The following is a 16,702-nucleotide window of genomic DNA, read 5'->3' on the forward strand; positions in this document are numbered from 1 at the left end:
TGGGACAAGGATGGGGTTCTGCCTGTGTGAGAAATGCCACCTGCTGTGCGCCTCAGCTGCCAGACCTTCAATGGAGACCACACCCTTGGGTGCCCACTGGCACACTGAAGGGTGAGAAACACTTAAGTTTTCATCTGGCATGTAGGTTTCAGCTGGGATTCACCAGAGCTTTTCTGTTTCTCCAGTGTTGTCCTAAAGCTGTGTGTGAACATATTTACATGTGCATAACCCCCCCCACTCCAAACACTCATATCCACATGCTGCACACACACGTAGGAGAGACAGGCTGAGCAACAGAGGGACATAGAAAAGGAAGGAGAGACAGAGCAGCTGTTACATCTTCAAATTACTTCCCCCAAAAAAGAACTTGGGTACAAACTGCCCTACTCATAATCATGATTTAGGATTCATTAAATATTCACATGCAGCACATTGAAGATTCCAGCAATTCATCAAACCCTGCTTAGCAAATCAGCATCCTCAAACATCTGCTCTAAACAATGTGAGTCTATCCTGTAGAGGATTGGGATGGTGGTCACACTTTTATTTTGTACAAACAGCAAAGTAAGAGTTGTCTAATGCACACCTAGTAGACAGGTGTAAGAAATCATGCAAAAGAAAAAGTTTAATTCCCGCACTCTGTCAGAACTGAATTCATTAGAAATACATTTAGGTCATCTGAAACGTTTTATTTCTAATAAATTCAATGTTAACAGTGAGCAGAAAGAATTTTTTTTCTTTTATTTTCTACTAACAGAAGCTGACTTCAACAAGCCAATGGGAGTATGTAAACAGTGACCCCTTCTCTTGCAGACAGAAGAAAAATGGCTTCAGTGGCTCAGTTTAAGGAGGCTTTACGCCTCTCATCTCTAATCAATGAGGGTTTATTATACTTCTACCATGGGCTGCCTCTCCATTACTCTCATCACTCAATAATAAGAACTAGTGAGAGATAATGTCTAATGGTGAGGTCACAAAGAATAACACAGGCAGAGGAAGCGGCCCCTTCATCTCCTATTGGATGAATGGTGTTCATCAGTCCAAACTGCTATCTGTCACTGACCAAACACACACACATCAGCAATCGCTGCTCCAATTCTGTCCCTTTCCTTCAGGTGAAACCATCTCCAAGTACTGAAAGGTCCAGTATATTTTGGTGATTGAGTATTAACAGAAAAATGCGAGGCTTGGGACACTCAGTCAGAGAAATCCTCCTCATCCCGGCCACACCTTCCACACCTCCTCACTGCTGCTCCTGAGAGTCATGTAGCTGATTACTTAACTCCTGGTTGTAATGAGTGTAATGCTACAGTAACATATTAGTCATGCAACAGGTTGGAGTGGAATGTGAATGACAGCTTACCAACTTACAGTTGCTTCTGTGATGCACATGCATGTGACTGTTAAAAGAAAAGGAGATTCCCACTCTCAGGGAGCTTAAACAGCGATCCCATAGGTCTGATAGACACACAATGAATTTACAATGCTCTTACATCTAATCTTGCCGCTCCCTTAAGCTATATACCCTGTTGCACTTCACTAGCAAGTCTGTTACCACTTCAGGAGGAAAATACACTACTCCACTTTTGTGAAAAAGTTAATAGTTGCAATACAAATTTAGCAGCGTTGGGAGAAGGGCTGGAATTTGAATGCAGTGGCTTGAACACACCTAAAATAAAAGCCACTGGCAAAAAACATAACAAGTAAATTATTATATTATTTCTGGAGGTGCTAATGAAGAAATATCTCCTTTGGTATTATTTTTTCATACCTCGTGAGCATTATTTTACACCATAGGGGCTCAGTCAAAGATAAATTGTTCCACAACATTAAGTATACTCTCTTCTTCTGCCTTTATGAGTAAAGAGCCTCAGACAGACCAACTGTGAGTTAAAAATACACCAACAACGCTCTTTAAGGAAGAAAACGAACATGGTTGAGGGACATTTTGGGCATCTGCTCCCCTCACTCAACAAAACAGATCACTTTGTGTGATCCCTCCTCACAGACAGGTGAGGGGAGACGTGAGGAGTCAGGAGGAGGGTGCAGCGGATGTGGCTTCAGGGCAGCAGTGCCGTACCTCCTGCTATCACCCCGGACAAAACCGGAGCCTGAATTGGAGAGCTTCCCCTACACCCAGGATCAACTGGGGAGTATTAATGGATTCGGAGTGGATCAACTGATGGCTATCGTATTTCGCTGTTTTGACTCGGTGTGCACTGACATCCCAACACACACATCTGCATGTGCACCACTGTGGTGCAATGCAGATGTTTACACCCATGTCTTGGTTTGTATCCTTTCGTGAGAAAAAAGGTCTTGTAATCAATTTAGTTCTTATCAAACAACATTAAGCTGCAAACTTATATGAAGAGCACAAAGCATTTCAACCTGTGTGTATCGTGATACAGCCTAATGGAGTTTAACACAAGAGTTAGCACTCAATCACAAATTCATCGCCTGTTTATTTGAGCACATTTTCACTCCAGGTTCAGTCAAAGGTGAAGAGAGATAATTAGAGGGAGAAAAGCTTGGTTTTGTAACTATCAACAGCTAAAATAAACAAACCTGTATACTTTTCAGGAGCACAGCTTTAAATGTGTTTATCCCACAACAACAACGCTGTCTCCACATGTTATTACTTATCATAATATTACTTATTGATCAGGCTCACAGTGAGAGATCATGTTAGTCACACTGTCCACAACTTCACCGCCTATTTAATAGTCAAACAACACTGCATATCATTCATGTTGCACCAATATCAATTAACACCAAGTCACACTGTGTTTCCACATTCCAGCCACATGCTTTGCTTAACAAAAAAACTTATGTATGAGAAAAAGATTGTTTTCTGATTTCTGGTATCAAAATAAGCCTCCATGAAACAATACCTGAGCAAAATGCAAGAAAGATATTTAGGTTTGAGTAAACTAAATTTCATTCTTTCAATCAAATTTAGACAATATAAATTAAAGAATAATTAATATTCATTCTGCATGAATCTATTTATTTTCTCTAATGTTTCATGAGTTGTTGTATTGATTAGTTCATCATAAAATGATTTAATAGTTCATATTTTAAACCTACAATTAGATAACAAGCTCAAGTGATTATAATAATTTAATTACATATATCACAAAAATGTGTTACTCACTAATAGAAAAATAGTCGATTAATTTCAAATAACAGTTGTCCCAGCACTGAAATCCAGGATGAATTAATATTAAGTAACCTACATTATTATAACACTGATTAATCAATGATTTTAATAAAAAATAACCCTAACAATTTCTAAAAACTCTTTTTGAAATATGTAATAAAGTGCAGCTAATTATTCTGTATTTTCCATGACAAGAAGCTTCAAAAGCTTTTACAAATAAAATCAAAAAGATGATTTACTTCTGCTAAAATTACTTACATCAAAGTAATATGAAAGCTGGCACTTTTCAACCAATTTGAAATATCAAAATATAAATTGAATGTAAGTGAAGTAACATTTAAATAATAAATAGGACATCAAAACTACAACAATTTATACCTTTGTCTTTTCTAGGTTATTCAAAATTGCATTTCAAAAGGCCTTTTACATAATAAACTCGTTAGCAAACAAAATGTTATTACAAAGACATTATAATAAACAATGATATTTTTTGTCCTTAAAAATAGACATAATTTAATTGTTAATCCCACTATGCCTATTAGCACACTGAAGACATTACACAACAAAAAACAACTAAACTATATAAACAAAGAGTACACAGAGCAAACAGCAGCTGAAACTACAGCAGCCTCACAAAACCAAGAAATGCCAGCAGGCCTGAAGATGAGCTCACACACAGCTTCTTAAATCACAAAACAAAAACTGATGATTGGTTCACTCCTCAAGCCTTGTTTAGCTATTACTTCACTACAGTAACACACACACACACACACACACACACACACACACACACATATATATATATATATATATATATATATATATATATATATATATATATATTCAAATCCATAACAATACCTAATTATTATATCATTATCTAAAGGATTTAGAAATTAAGTAAAGAAAAGAAATATAATTTGAGTATTCTAAAACTGTATTATTAAATATAGACTAGAGTAGAATGGATTAAAATTATATATAAAAAAGAGTGATAATGTGCATCAGCTAGACCTTCATAAATTACAAATATATTCTTCACTGCAGTACAAAAATACACATTTTAAGCTTTAAATTCTAAATGAATGTAAATATTTCTGGCAAACTCTTGGGAGGTTTTGACAATAAATGAAATGATCACCGTGGAAAAGCTCGATCTACTTAAAAACGATTTGAACAGATAATATGGAGTTACACCTCCACATGTGATTTCGCCCAGTTCACACTGATTCTCGGGGTGTTTCAAAATGAACACCTGTACGTCTGACACGCTGCGCTCATGTCGACCTCTCTCATATGGCGAAGATTTCGCTTTAAAGGCCCGTTCAGAACACGCAAGCGCGTCCAGCAGCTCCACACACTGCCGATTGGACACATGCAGGGACATGTTTGGACATTTAGTTCCATCTGATTCCGCCTATAGCCGTGCAGTGTACAGGGCCATCATGGCAGCCATTATGAGGCTCTCCAACATTGCCTTGGCCTACGTGCACATTAACTGTGGGGAGTGGCGCAGGCTTGTACACCATGTTGCGCCTTGCAGCTTTCAAAACGCCTACAAATCGAGCCACAAAGCGAGGAAATAACATAGCAGTACGATTATTAGACATTTCAAACATACAGACTTGTCTGTACAGTGTGGCACAGCAAAAAAAAAAACGCGAGAGCTGTAATGCAGGAAAGTGAAGCCTGCACTGAAGGGGGAGGACTATGCTGGAAGAGCATAAAGTGTGGGTCACGTGTTCCTCCACAAGGGGCTTGAATATTTACCTTTTTGTCACGCAAGGTAGTCTTTCCCTACAGCCAAGGGCATTGTAGTGAAAAGGGGGTTGCTCTATACGTGTTGAGAGTGTATACGCTGCATAATCTGCCACAAACGAATGAGTTTATTACGCATTACGCACAGGGGAGGGGATGCTTGTTTAATTATTATTTCCATGCAATTAAAAGATGGTGGATGTCTTTGCATACTGCGTGGACATACTGATGCAAATGATATACACATAGGATGGCAGTGGTGTCGTGGTTTGTGGAGTTTAGGGTTTGACCTATAGATTAGCTCACAAAACCTTCGACTCGCGTTTTCTCGCACACACACACACACACACACACACACACACCGTCTGTGTTTCTCACATACATACACACACATGCATATAGTAACCAGAGGAGAGGCTCAGCTGATTGGTATGCAACTCACCGTGCATTGCAGTGTTACAGTCAATAATGAAACCTAACTTTATCGCCTACATACTACAGGGAAAATAGCCTCGTGGGGAAACAATTTAAGTATGTGCCAATATGAAAGTTTGATTACAGCTTAAATTAGAGATTCAATTAAGATGCAATTATTACACGTATGCACTTTTAGCGTGTGTCCGTGTGTTACAGTGGGAGAGGCCCTTGCTGCAGATCACGCGATATGGCAGCAGCCACCGTGTGTTCTGCGGATGTTGGGACTAAACTGTTTCTCTGTCGCTTTCTTTCTTTTGTTTAATACCCATGCAGTAACATTTCCATCGCCAGAACATAAAACAACGGCCACTTTAAAAGAATCACACACACACACAAGCCGAGGAAAGAGGGTAAATCTGCGAGCTATATTTCACAGCGGAAGCCTACAGGTCACACAGTCTGCCATGGGTGCACAGTATAGGCGTATGACACAATGTGTGTGTGAGTGTGTGTCAGATTGTAGGCCTACCTTAGTTTTTTGGGAACAGAGTAGTCTACCTCTATCACCTTGCCGTGTAATTCAACTTTACCTGTAGGGACGAAAATTGATAGTGTAACATTAGCTGTGTGCCATGAAAGTAACAATGCAAACTGGTAGGCCTACACAGCAACACTTTGAATCACTTCACCAAGTAGGTGCGTCCCCATTCAAACTGCCAACCCCCCCCTCCAAAAAAGTACTCTACACGGGCGCGTTGTGCGCACGGCGGCGGATAAACTGGGTATGTTTAGATTAAAACAACCACAGTGAGACATTTTGAGAGTCACAATTGAGGGAATCGGCGCCAAAATGAAGCATGATAAGCTTATATAGTAGCCTATGGGGGGAAACGGGCAGCCATGCTTTCCACTCCCACAACCCTCACAGTGCAATGAGGGGTATTTTTTTTCCTGCTCTCAGTAAAGAATGCAACATCAAAGAAGAGATGGTTTTGAAAGGAGAATGACTTATACTCTTTCTATTCTAGGTAGGTGTTTCTTATTTCTCCGTGTTGCCCGAGCCGGAGGTGAATTTGAAGCGCTCCTCGGCGGAGCTCGAACACGGGTTTTCGTTACTATTATGAGTGGCCTGGCGCAGCACGGAATTAGCGTCTCACCTCGTCCCCCCTCAGCTACCTGTTTATTAGCTCTTTCCTCCGGACCCCCGTGACCCACCTCCAAGACACCTCGTAAAAACATACCCAGACATCAGAGGAACATGGATCTGACAAGTTTTCCGCGGTCGCTTCGCTCTGCTCTCTTCAATAAAATCAAGATAAAAAATAAGTGAAAAATAATTATGCCTACCCGAACCATCAGACCATCCCATACATTCCAGCGGGTGATTGCAAAGTAGCGCCCCACACTATCGGAATCTCCAAAATATAGGTTATTGTGCGCGTTAATAGCGATACGACGGCTCGTGTTTTCTTAAGGCAAACGGGCACTAAAGCCCCGAGTGTGTCCTGTGATCGATAATTTATCCATTTTTTTGGTTGGAGCGTGCATTGCTGAGCGTTCATCTAAACTCTGATGGCACACGGATGTGATCGCAAACACCGTCCCGAGCAAATAAAGAAATACCACAAACAATGATTAATATTTCACATTTCGGACACGCTGAGCTATTGTGTTTTTAACTCGATCTTGCAGTTTGACCCGCTGTGAATTTTTTCCTGTCACCAGCAGCATCACTTATCAAATCCACACTTACCAGAAAGAGTCTCTATAGCCTTTATGGCCGAGTTCTGGTCGGGGAAGTCCACAAAAGCATAGCCGGATTTCAGTAGGACCTGGTCGGCCACTGGCAGCTTCCTCTCCCCAAAGAGCTGCTTCAAGTCCTCGACAGTGACCGAAGGACTTAAATTCCCAACATATAGTTTGTTCATGATCTGAAAGGAGCAAAATCTCGAAGGGGTATCAGATCTTAAGAGTGAGAGAGTGGCGATATTCAAATAAGTAGAAAAATAAAAAATAAAATGAAAGAGAAAATAGAAAAATCAGCTGGGATTTTTTTTAAAAAACACGCAGCAATCACCCCCCAGGAAATTACTAAACTATAGGCGACCCCCCAGCACCAACTCTGGCCCTGGTCTAACTCTTTTAACAGGGACTGGGGGGAAAAGTGTCGTTACGACGCTACTCTGGAACCGACAAGCACCGCCTCTAAATAAAATCTCCCTTAAAATCACAAGAAAAAAAATGTTTGGAGGTGCATGTGGGATCACTCTTGGTTCTCCGGCGTAGAAAGTGCATTAGGGTATGAAAGTGGCATGATGATCACTGGGTACATTCAGCAAAGGGATGGGCTTAAAGGAGGCAGTAGGGTTATTTCATCAAATCATAATAGGCCTAAGGGCAGTGCTTTAGGTCGCTCCAAGCTGGGGGAGTGAAAAAGGGCTACTGTGTGGAAAATCAAGTCGTTGTCACTGTACTTGTCGACCCAAACAGAGTCACTGATCACACACACTTTGCCTTTTTTTATTTATGAGCGACACAGAAATTTGGATCTATGGAGCCGGCGTACGCAGGAGGTCAAAACCTCGACGTGGACGCCTGTTTGAGATATTATCCTGTAATAAAAATATCTGAGATAACATTCATGATCTTGTAGTATTTGACTACAGTTATAAAACTGGAAGAACAGAACATAAAGGCTATTGTTTAAAATAATACAGAAAGTGAAACCTAAAACAGCCATTCTTGTACATTTTGTCCTTGCGCAGATATAAGAGTGAAATAAACTTCTACATTTTTGCTATAGGCTACATCCTCATCAGGGGCCACTGTTTAAGACCTGCAGCTTACGTCCCATTAACTTTACACAATGTTATTAAAGGTGGCGACACTTTCGCTTTGCATTTCAACCCGTGGGTAGTGCCAATAAATCCAACTGCAACATGTAAAACCTGAGAAAATATTTATTCGTAGATGCTGATAAGCGAGGGGGAATCCTGGCCCTCACTTGTATCTGTGCACGAGGGAGGCGCCCTCTATGCGGTGTCACTCAGCCAGTCTGAGCTCATACTCCAGGCTACAGACATGGTATAGCATCTTCTTGTGTGTGTGTGTGTGTGTGATGTAGGTGTGTGCACGTGGGTGTGTTTGGGAGGGAAGCAAAGCTAAGAAAGTGAGGTGGATTTCAAAACAAAAGCTGAAATGTAAGGGAAGGGCCCCGTGTGGACACAGAGCTGCATGGCGAAGGCTGCAGTGCTCATGCATGGACGTGTGCACCTACACTAGTTACCAAAGGGAGGAGCCTTTGCCTACAGCACTTGAGTGTTTCTACATGTGACTCGCCTGTGCCTTGGAACATTACTGCCACCCTACTGGAGTGGAGAGAGTGCCAGCAGCAGGAGTGACCATTCCTCTCCTTGTTTACGTCAGTGTGTGAACAGAGGAATGTCCAAGCTGTGGCCTATTTACAAAACAGCTCTTTAGTTACTTTCCTGATGACATGCTAACACAGTTGTTTCAGGCCTTTCTGCTGCCAGCGGAGACTCATTCAGAGTTCAAACAAATGACCCATTCATTTCACAACTCATTTACCGCACTGAATCATTACTATATTAATTTAACAACTCTTGACATTGAATCCATGATTTATAAATTAAACAATATCCAATTACTTTAACCTGCTTGCCTTTGCATTAACATTTAAATAGCAGTAGAATTTGACTTCTTTCTTTTTTTTCCTAAGTGGATAAATACAAAGCAGATAAAAAAAATGTGACCACACACTAAAGCACAAGATTTGTTTACATCCTTTCCTGTTAACATGTTATGCCCAATTACGTCAGTATATGCTGACATATCAGGCAACCAACGCAAAGTGATTTCCTCTCAGAGAGGAAAATTAACTGGAACTGGAAGGGATGTGACATTTGGGGGACGCAGAGCGGCCTGCTGACCAAAACAAACAATACACACATACATGTAGACTTGTGGTAGAAGAGGGGAATAAATAGGCTTATGCAGTTTCCAAGGTGTGGTCAGCTGTGTGACCGGTGTCTTTTCATTGGTCTTCCCTCTTTCCTCTCTATATGAACACTTAGGAACCTGATTTACCTTATTACCTTTTTGTATTTCAATGACTTGCTTTATGCCTCTCTTCATACATAACAGGGGTGTTGGATAAAGGAACAACAGCATAAAAAACAAACTAGAATTAAAATGAAATTAATATCTAGACTGTGTCAAAGCTCCATTCTTCTGTCATGCTGTGCAAATAAACCAAAGTGTAAACTAACTATTTACTCAAGTACTGTTTTGAGGAACTGGCAGTTTAAATGATTGTTTCGTTTTTTGTTACATTACTTTTATTGTTTTTTTATATTGGGAAATTTACATGCAAAGCATATGCTAAAATGTATAAAATACAATAGATATAGAGAATAGTTAAGACCATTTCCAATCAACTACATCTTATCACTTACTTTTTAGGTGCTAATACTATTAAAGTTTTATTTAAAGGGTTAGTTCACTCAAATTACTAAAAAAAGAAAAACAGCATTTTCAATGCTGTGTGCACTATAAATGAAATCCATTAACCTCCTTCATATTGGGATGAAGGAATCTCAGAATGGATATTTCAGCACCTTGACAAATAAAACAAAAATGATCTGCATGCGTTGATCCCACTAGAGATAAGAGAGAAAATGTTGGGTTTTTTTGTAATTTGAGTGAACTGACCCTTTAACTAAAGAAGCAGCCTGTTTTTACTGCTCTTTACTTTAGGATTTATGAGCTTTTTTTTACCACTGGCAAAAAACTGATAAACTACAATAAACTAAGTGACAAGTGAAAGTTTCTCATGTTTTGAACTGTGCTGTCTGTCATGGATGCTGGAGCAAGTTCGGACTCCTCTGTGACCAGTAGGGGTAGATGTAGGACCTCACAGCCACATGCTGCTCGGCAGTTTCTCTCTTCAGCTCATGGTGGGTGGTAGTTTATATTTTAAACAGTGTTCTTGGTGAAATATATAGATTTATGGCTTCTAATCAGGGAATATTAGCCTCACAATCAGCCTGAATTGCCAATTCGTTTCACATCATGATTATTTGAATTGCTGAATCTGAGATGTGGGTAAAGATTTAAAGGTCTGAAACCAGGCTAAGGGAATAAGTGGCTCTCTTAATATTTTTCCTCAGGGGTTATTCGATAACATCAAACTTTACTAATGCATTTAGCCATACCCATTCAAGTACTGGCACACCAATTTTAAAAAAAGTTGGATAAATCATATTAAAACACTAGTTTAGTTCAAGTAACAGACTTTCTAGGTATTTTCCTAAGTATGAATTAACAAGAGCTTAACTGGTAACTTGGATACATTTCGTCTGTTTTTATAAGAGTAAAGCATTTTAGACTTGATTTGTGAGCTCAGGCCATCATCATCAGTCAGAATCAGAATCAGAAATACTTTATTGATCCCCGAGGGGAAACTCTTTAAGACGGAGCAACAGCAACAGGCAGCATGCACGTTGGCGCATGCGCACTACTCTCATTTGTTGATTTACAAATGTGTTTTAATAGTGGCTCTCCAGTTTTTATTGTTAAAGTTGAGAGAACTAAAATTCTGTTGAAATTAGCACATAGCAATGCGATAAGTTGAAGTCTTTAATACATCCTTCTCTGTATGATAACAGCCTTGCAACAGCAAATAGTTAGACAATGTGGTAGTGATGCAAGGAAGGACATGAGTCAAAGTGAAAATCTTCCTTTTAATATGTTCAAAGATGATTTTTCCCTCAATTTGTATACAAAAAACCCATCAAAACATTAATATATTATTTACGGCAGATGTTGCCTATACATTTAAAATTAAAAACATGAGGGGACAGCTTGAGTCATGTCAAATGACACTGCTTCACAACTGATCTCAGTATACATTTACTGGTTATGTACATTAGCAAACAGAAGTGTGATGATCACCTTAAGAAAGAATATCTATTCTGAAATCAGTCATACCACTCAGAAACATTTCCTGTCTGTGCTTGGGAAGAGGAGGGGCTTGACAGCAACGTTCAATAGCGACCTGTGAATCAAAGCAGAGTCATCAGACAAACTCCCAACACATTGCCACCTATTGAATCCCTCAATAAAACGGTTTATGAAAAGGACTCACGGGGAGAATAAGACCGTGATCTGGACCGAGACCTGTAAGCCCCTCTGTAGTATGGTGATGGAGATCGCCTTCTGAAACAAGACAAAATTATTAGTTTTCTTTTTTCCATTTTTGTCAACTTCAGAGGCTATTAAAAAGAAAGTGAACAAGACTACAAGATACCACGAGTTGAGAATCAATTTCCCAATGATTATATGCAGGATTACTGCTTAAATAGGTGACATAGTCACCTGTATGATCTGTAGTAGTCCCTGTCGTCATAGCGATCATAGCCACTTCTGTCGTATCCACGATCATATCCACGGTCGTAGTCACGTGAAGAGCGCCGAGGACCGCTTGGACCACCTCCACCACTGCACAGAAGACAATACGAAGATGAGATTTTGTTAGGGTTTCCTACTTAACAATTTGTTTTACAGTTATGTTTTATTTTATTTTTACAATTTCATAAGACAGTATTATGATGAGGTCTTAAGATTACAGGAAGCAACAACATGCCTTACATTCAACCTAATAATAATTTTGTAAGTAAACACCAAAAGTGCATTTTTAAATAAACTCACGTTATTTCTACCTGACTGAGCTCTGCATCTGGTACAGTTTCAACAAACTAACAATACTAAAGCTAAATCTGTCACTTTAATTAAAGCAAATTTAAGTAGCCAGAGCCGAATCAGTTTAGTACTGATGGACTTGCCCCAAAAGCATAAAAGCATACACTTTCCCAATATTATGCTTTTAGTCACTTTTATGATAATAATGCAGGTGACACTCAATTTAAGTGACCCTTGTTCTCAATAGATTGAATAACATTGTCAAAGTTGGGGTGCTCATTAAAAACTTCATTCCAAATAAATTACAGTAATATTAGCTCCTAATGGGCAAACGCATTTTTACCAGATATTTGGAAGATGATCACTCAGATATTAGAAAAATTAGAAATTAGAAGCATTCATCTTTCCCTTTGATAGATTAGATCTAAAAATTGAAATAAAAAAAGCACACCACATCAGACCATATCTAATAAATGGAGGAACTGTGTTTTATTTTACCTAATTAATCCACACAAACACTCAGTACGTGTCAGGTGGCTTACTATGTGGGCCGGCCCATGTAGATTCCAGGGGTTGGGGTGTGAGGTCGTTTTGTGATGGAGAAGTCCACCCTGATCCTACGACCATCCAGTTCCATGCCATTGGCTCGTTCCTTTGCCTGACAGTGAACAAACATATAAATTACCTCTTTAAACCCAGAGAATATTCCAAAAACAGCTTTGCCATGGGCCTTTGTCAACTCATTTTCTTATACCTCTTTAGCATCATCTTTGTTCTCGAAGTAAACAAAAGAAAAGCCCCTGGAGCGCCTCGACTGCTGGTCATACACAATACAGACATCTGCCAAGGGACCGTATTTAGAGAAGACTTCCCTCAGATCCCTCTCTGTGGTGTACAAGCTCAGGCCAAACACTCCCAGGCAACAGTTTGGATCTGGATTAGCCTGCAATTTTAAAGATATTAAGGTTCTGATATGATCATATACTTTAATTTAATTAACCATTGGAAGAGTCCTTCATACTCATAACAAAAATGTGTTGTTTATTTTTTCAATTGAGTTTCTTTATTATTATTAAATTCTGAATTAGTATATAGTAGTGTTATGACATTATGCAGGAAGAACACAGGCAAAGCTGACTGACTTAAATTATGACAAAGGTCTTGTACCCACGAGGGCCATTGAGCACTTACACGGTTGCCGATGTGCCTGCGGCGGTTGGACATGGGTGAGCGACTATGGCTCCTGCGTCGCCGCTCTCCACTGTAGGACCTACTGTGAGATCGCCGACGATAGGACCTTGAGCGGGAACGAGATCGGCTATAGTGTCTGCGTGAGCCACGGTGGGAATGGGACCTGTATAGCCAGAAATACTTAAACATTCATATTGGTTCTATGGTTATTCACATCCAATTTCACTACGACTGCTTTAAAAGACAGACAAGCATCCATATATCCAGTCTGTCAACAAGGGAAGAGTTTTCACTGTCACTGTAACTCCAAAAAAATTGACACTCACCCAGATTTGGACCTGGACCGTGACCGAGATTTAGAGTGGGAGCCTTCTTTTGAACGGGCAGGCGAGCGAGCCGGGGAGCGGCTTGCCGACTTCCCTGAGCCCCGTGGACTCACGCTCCTGGATGCAGAGCGAGACTCCTGAAGGAACCACACACACCAACACACCTCTTATCAGCACCAATGAGAGGACAAACTGAGAAATTTGCCTAAATAACTCTATTTAGTAAAAAATTAAGACTATCCTGTGAAAAGTACAGAAAAGAACAGAATTTAGAATTGTGGATTAGGAATGCAGGTAATGCTATTTTTGTAGCCATGACATCAATATGATTACATTAATCAATATAATTAAATTGTCAACATGATGAAAAAACAGAAATTTGTGTAAAAATTGCAATGATTTAAACTAATGTGTGTAGTATTCAATAACAAGAACATGCACGCATTTGACAAACAGACCAGAAAATTACTTAGCACAGTGACCATATCCAGATTACTTCCTTAACTTCATTTCTGTAACTTCATTACTTCATATTATTCTTCTTTCTTCAATTGTCTTACTTCTTCTTACTTCCCCCATCTCACACACTGCCCACACTTCTTCCCTCCTCATGTTTTAGCATGCATTCAACAATTCAGCTTCACACATCTGAGCTTCATATTATTGAAAATAAAGTGGACATGAGACTTCTTCCGCATTTTCTTCGTCCAATCTTAACCTTTATGAAAAAGAAAAGGATGAAGAATATATGACTACAATTAAAACGGCACCCTCATTCAACTTTTAATGTGTTATTACGATCTTATGACATGCATGGGAATGTTTAAGACCACATAATACAAATCTTTAATGTTAGTTCTATACATATTTCACTTTCAGTGGTTCTAAATTCACTGTTCACTGTCCTAGCAGCCACATTGAGTTAGAAGTGTATGAAGCATCTTAGATGCGAACATTAACAAAGGAAGATGTGATAGTCTTGAAAACTGCTGCCAAAACTGAAAGGTAAGCAAATGAACACACGTTCATCAAATTTTTCCACTCTGGTTGTATCTTGATACGTTGGTAAGATGTCAGACACCTGAGTCCGTCTGCATCAGGAAAACAGAACAAACAATATTGTCCTATACACGTACACATTCACAAAGACAGAATAATATGCGATATGATTACTTTTCATTTTTACCTTTCCATTTCTTTTGCAATAAATGAATTGTGTTCCTTCTTAAATGGATCCTAGAAACATCATTTCTGTCAAGTGGCCTCTAAGGCATGAAAGTGTATATCAAACCACTGAATGTGAATAATACCTACTCAAGATTACACCCCACCAACAGATCCTTAATTTTTAAAAATAAATCTTGGCTTAAGGTAGCCCAAACGACCTTAAGATGCTGCTTCTATTCATTTGTATTGACTTGCATCACTAGCACTGAGGAGACAGACATGACACCTTGGGAGCCAAACTTCAGCACAAAGCTGCAGATATACCAAAGAGAAACTATTTAAACACAGTGTCACACACAAAAATATATACTCGTTGTGGCCTTTACTTGCACTAAAAAAAAGTCAGGGGAGTAAGATAATAAATGCACAACTATAATGGGAAATGGGAATTTAAAAAAATGTTTGACTGACTATAAGTTGCAGTTATCTAGCCTGTTAAGCAAACTACTTCCATATACTTCATGTACATATGCTCCTCCCAAGCCTGTGAACCCTGCCAAACACTGACAAGGCACAAGCAGGCCAAAATTCAAAGACATAACAGACAAACATAGAAATGGCATTAAAGTCTGGCCATTATAGTGCTGTGCATAGCGGATGCAACTTGCAAAGAACAGTACACGGGGTTTAGCTACTACTCTAGAGTGGTTTTTGAACCACCGCAAATTGTTCTTTGTTTTGTAAGATGTGCAGACACGATGGTCAGTCCACTGACAGAGGGTATGAATCTAATCTGGCAACCTGCTGCTTGCAGTATCGTATCACTATGTTGCCAAGAAGTAGACATACTGGGGGCTGAATGTGCGAGTTAATGCAAATGAAGAAGAAGACATCTTGAGGTCGTTCGCTGTCGTTTTAAATGATTCAAATGTTTAACACATTATGTCGTTTGACTGACACGTTGCCGCGCCCAAAAATTGAGAAACCATAATGACATTATAAGATTAATGTTAGCAAACGTTAATTCACATCATTCAATAGAGCTCTTATCTACTATCTCCAATTACAGCTTACTATCATATTACAATTACTAAATTTTAATTTATTGGGCTAATTTCTTCTGGAGAATTCGACATAGAAGTGATATTCATTTCGGTCTGTTGAATTAACTATTAACGTTATATTCAAGATGTTTAGCTCGTCTGACTGCTTTTATAACGCTATTTGCCAACATAGCTAAAATGATGCTGATAAAAAATTAATGTTAACGATAAACATCCAACCCCTCATTGTGATTATCCACAGGTTTGGGTTTTAATAACTGGGTTGGCCGGCTGGTTGGCTAAAGTTGGTATCAACATCGCAGCCTACTGCAATCCCCATACTTAAAGACAGGGCCATGGCCTAGCTAGCGTTGACAAGCTAGCGTTAGCCAGCTAGCTAACGAATATTAGCAGGCGCTATCATTTACTGTACATCGCCTGTGGCTCATTTTAGTCATCTAATATTAGCAAATAAAAATAAAAATGGCATGTTTATGTTTTATAAAATAACTGATAATCCAGTAACGGATTTCGATTGGAGAGTTACGCTAGCTAGCTAACGTTAGCTAACCAGTATTAGCCAACACAATATGAAGACTTAACGTTACCATTTCATTTCCATACAAGCCGAATAATTTGTTAGCTCCATAAAAACGTTTCAAAGCCTTCAAAGCTCATACGTACCCGCTCGCCATAACCTTTATCGTTATCGCTCATTTTTTGTGACACAGCGTATATAGCTATTTAAATGACAGATTTTTTTCCCTGGTGCTAACCAGCTAGCTTAGCTACAATCTACAGTATGTGTGTGTATGTGCTGCTATGCTGCAGCAGCGACTGTAAACGTTAGCTCCCCGTCCTTCAGACTTTCGCTGGATATGGATAACGGGATAGGTGCCATGCTGGGGGCACATGAC

General features: G+C 39.4%; 2 protein-coding genes across 7 annotated transcripts in view; both read right to left on the minus strand.

Moving 5' to 3' along the window:
• Positions 1-7,887, minus strand: part of igf2bp2a (insulin-like growth factor 2 mRNA binding protein 2a) — a 51,080-nt gene extending 43,193 nt beyond the window's left edge. Inside the window, exons 1-2 of one of the 3 annotated variants that reach the window (XM_044217946.1) lie at positions 7,092-7,887; positions 5,868-5,928 (exon numbers count right to left, since the gene is read on the minus strand). In XM_044217946.1, coding sequence (XP_044073881.1) covers positions 5,868-5,928; positions 7,092-7,266 — 236 coding nt within the window. In that variant the 5' untranslated portion in view covers positions 7,267-7,887. Of the gene's footprint in view, positions 1-5,867; positions 5,929-6,685; positions 7,042-7,091 lie in introns of those variants that run through there. The other 2 variants (XM_044217945.1, XM_044217947.1) reach the window with 2 other exon arrangements.
• A 3,199-nt stretch (positions 7,888-11,086) lies between these two features.
• Positions 11,087-16,644, minus strand: tra2b (transformer 2 beta homolog). 4 transcript variants are annotated; one of them, XM_044217957.1, is made up of 9 exons: positions 16,470-16,606; positions 14,034-14,293; positions 13,576-13,712; positions 13,250-13,412; positions 12,813-13,001; positions 12,601-12,716; positions 11,735-11,857; positions 11,505-11,575; positions 11,087-11,414 (listed from the first exon to the last, which is right to left on the minus strand). In XM_044217957.1, exons 2-9 carry the CDS (start codon positions 14,058-14,060, stop codon positions 11,404-11,406), a joined length of 837 nt encoding a protein of 278 aa, XP_044073892.1. In that variant the 5' UTR covers positions 14,061-14,293; positions 16,470-16,606; the 3' UTR covers positions 11,087-11,403. The 4 variants fall into 4 exon arrangements, with proteins under 4 accessions (XP_044073892.1, XP_044073889.1, XP_044073888.1 ...); XM_044217954.1 differs by lacking the exon at positions 14,034-14,293 and having other exon boundaries at positions 11,505-11,572; positions 16,470-16,644; XM_044217953.1 differs by lacking the exon at positions 14,034-14,293 and having other exon boundaries at positions 16,470-16,644.
• Positions 16,645-16,702: the final 58 nt, after the last annotated feature.

This window comes from Siniperca chuatsi, linkage group LG12, assembly GCF_020085105.1.
Source record: "Siniperca chuatsi isolate FFG_IHB_CAS linkage group LG12, ASM2008510v1, whole genome shotgun sequence".
NCBI classification, from domain to species: domain Eukaryota; kingdom Metazoa; phylum Chordata; class Actinopteri; order Centrarchiformes; family Sinipercidae; genus Siniperca; species Siniperca chuatsi.

Coding starts and splice junctions, on each gene's coding strand:
- tra2b (XM_044217953.1), bottom strand. CDS start 16,502: ATGAGCGATAACGATAAAGGTTATGGCGAGCGG. Junction 13,413..13,575: donor CGGTCCAGGTCCAAATCTGG/GTGAGTGTCAAT, acceptor CTGGCTATACAG/GTCCCATTCCCACCGTGGCT. Junction 12,717..12,812: donor ACAAAGATGATGCTAAAGAG/GTATAAGAAAAT, acceptor GTTCACTGTCAG/GCAAAGGAACGAGCCAATGG.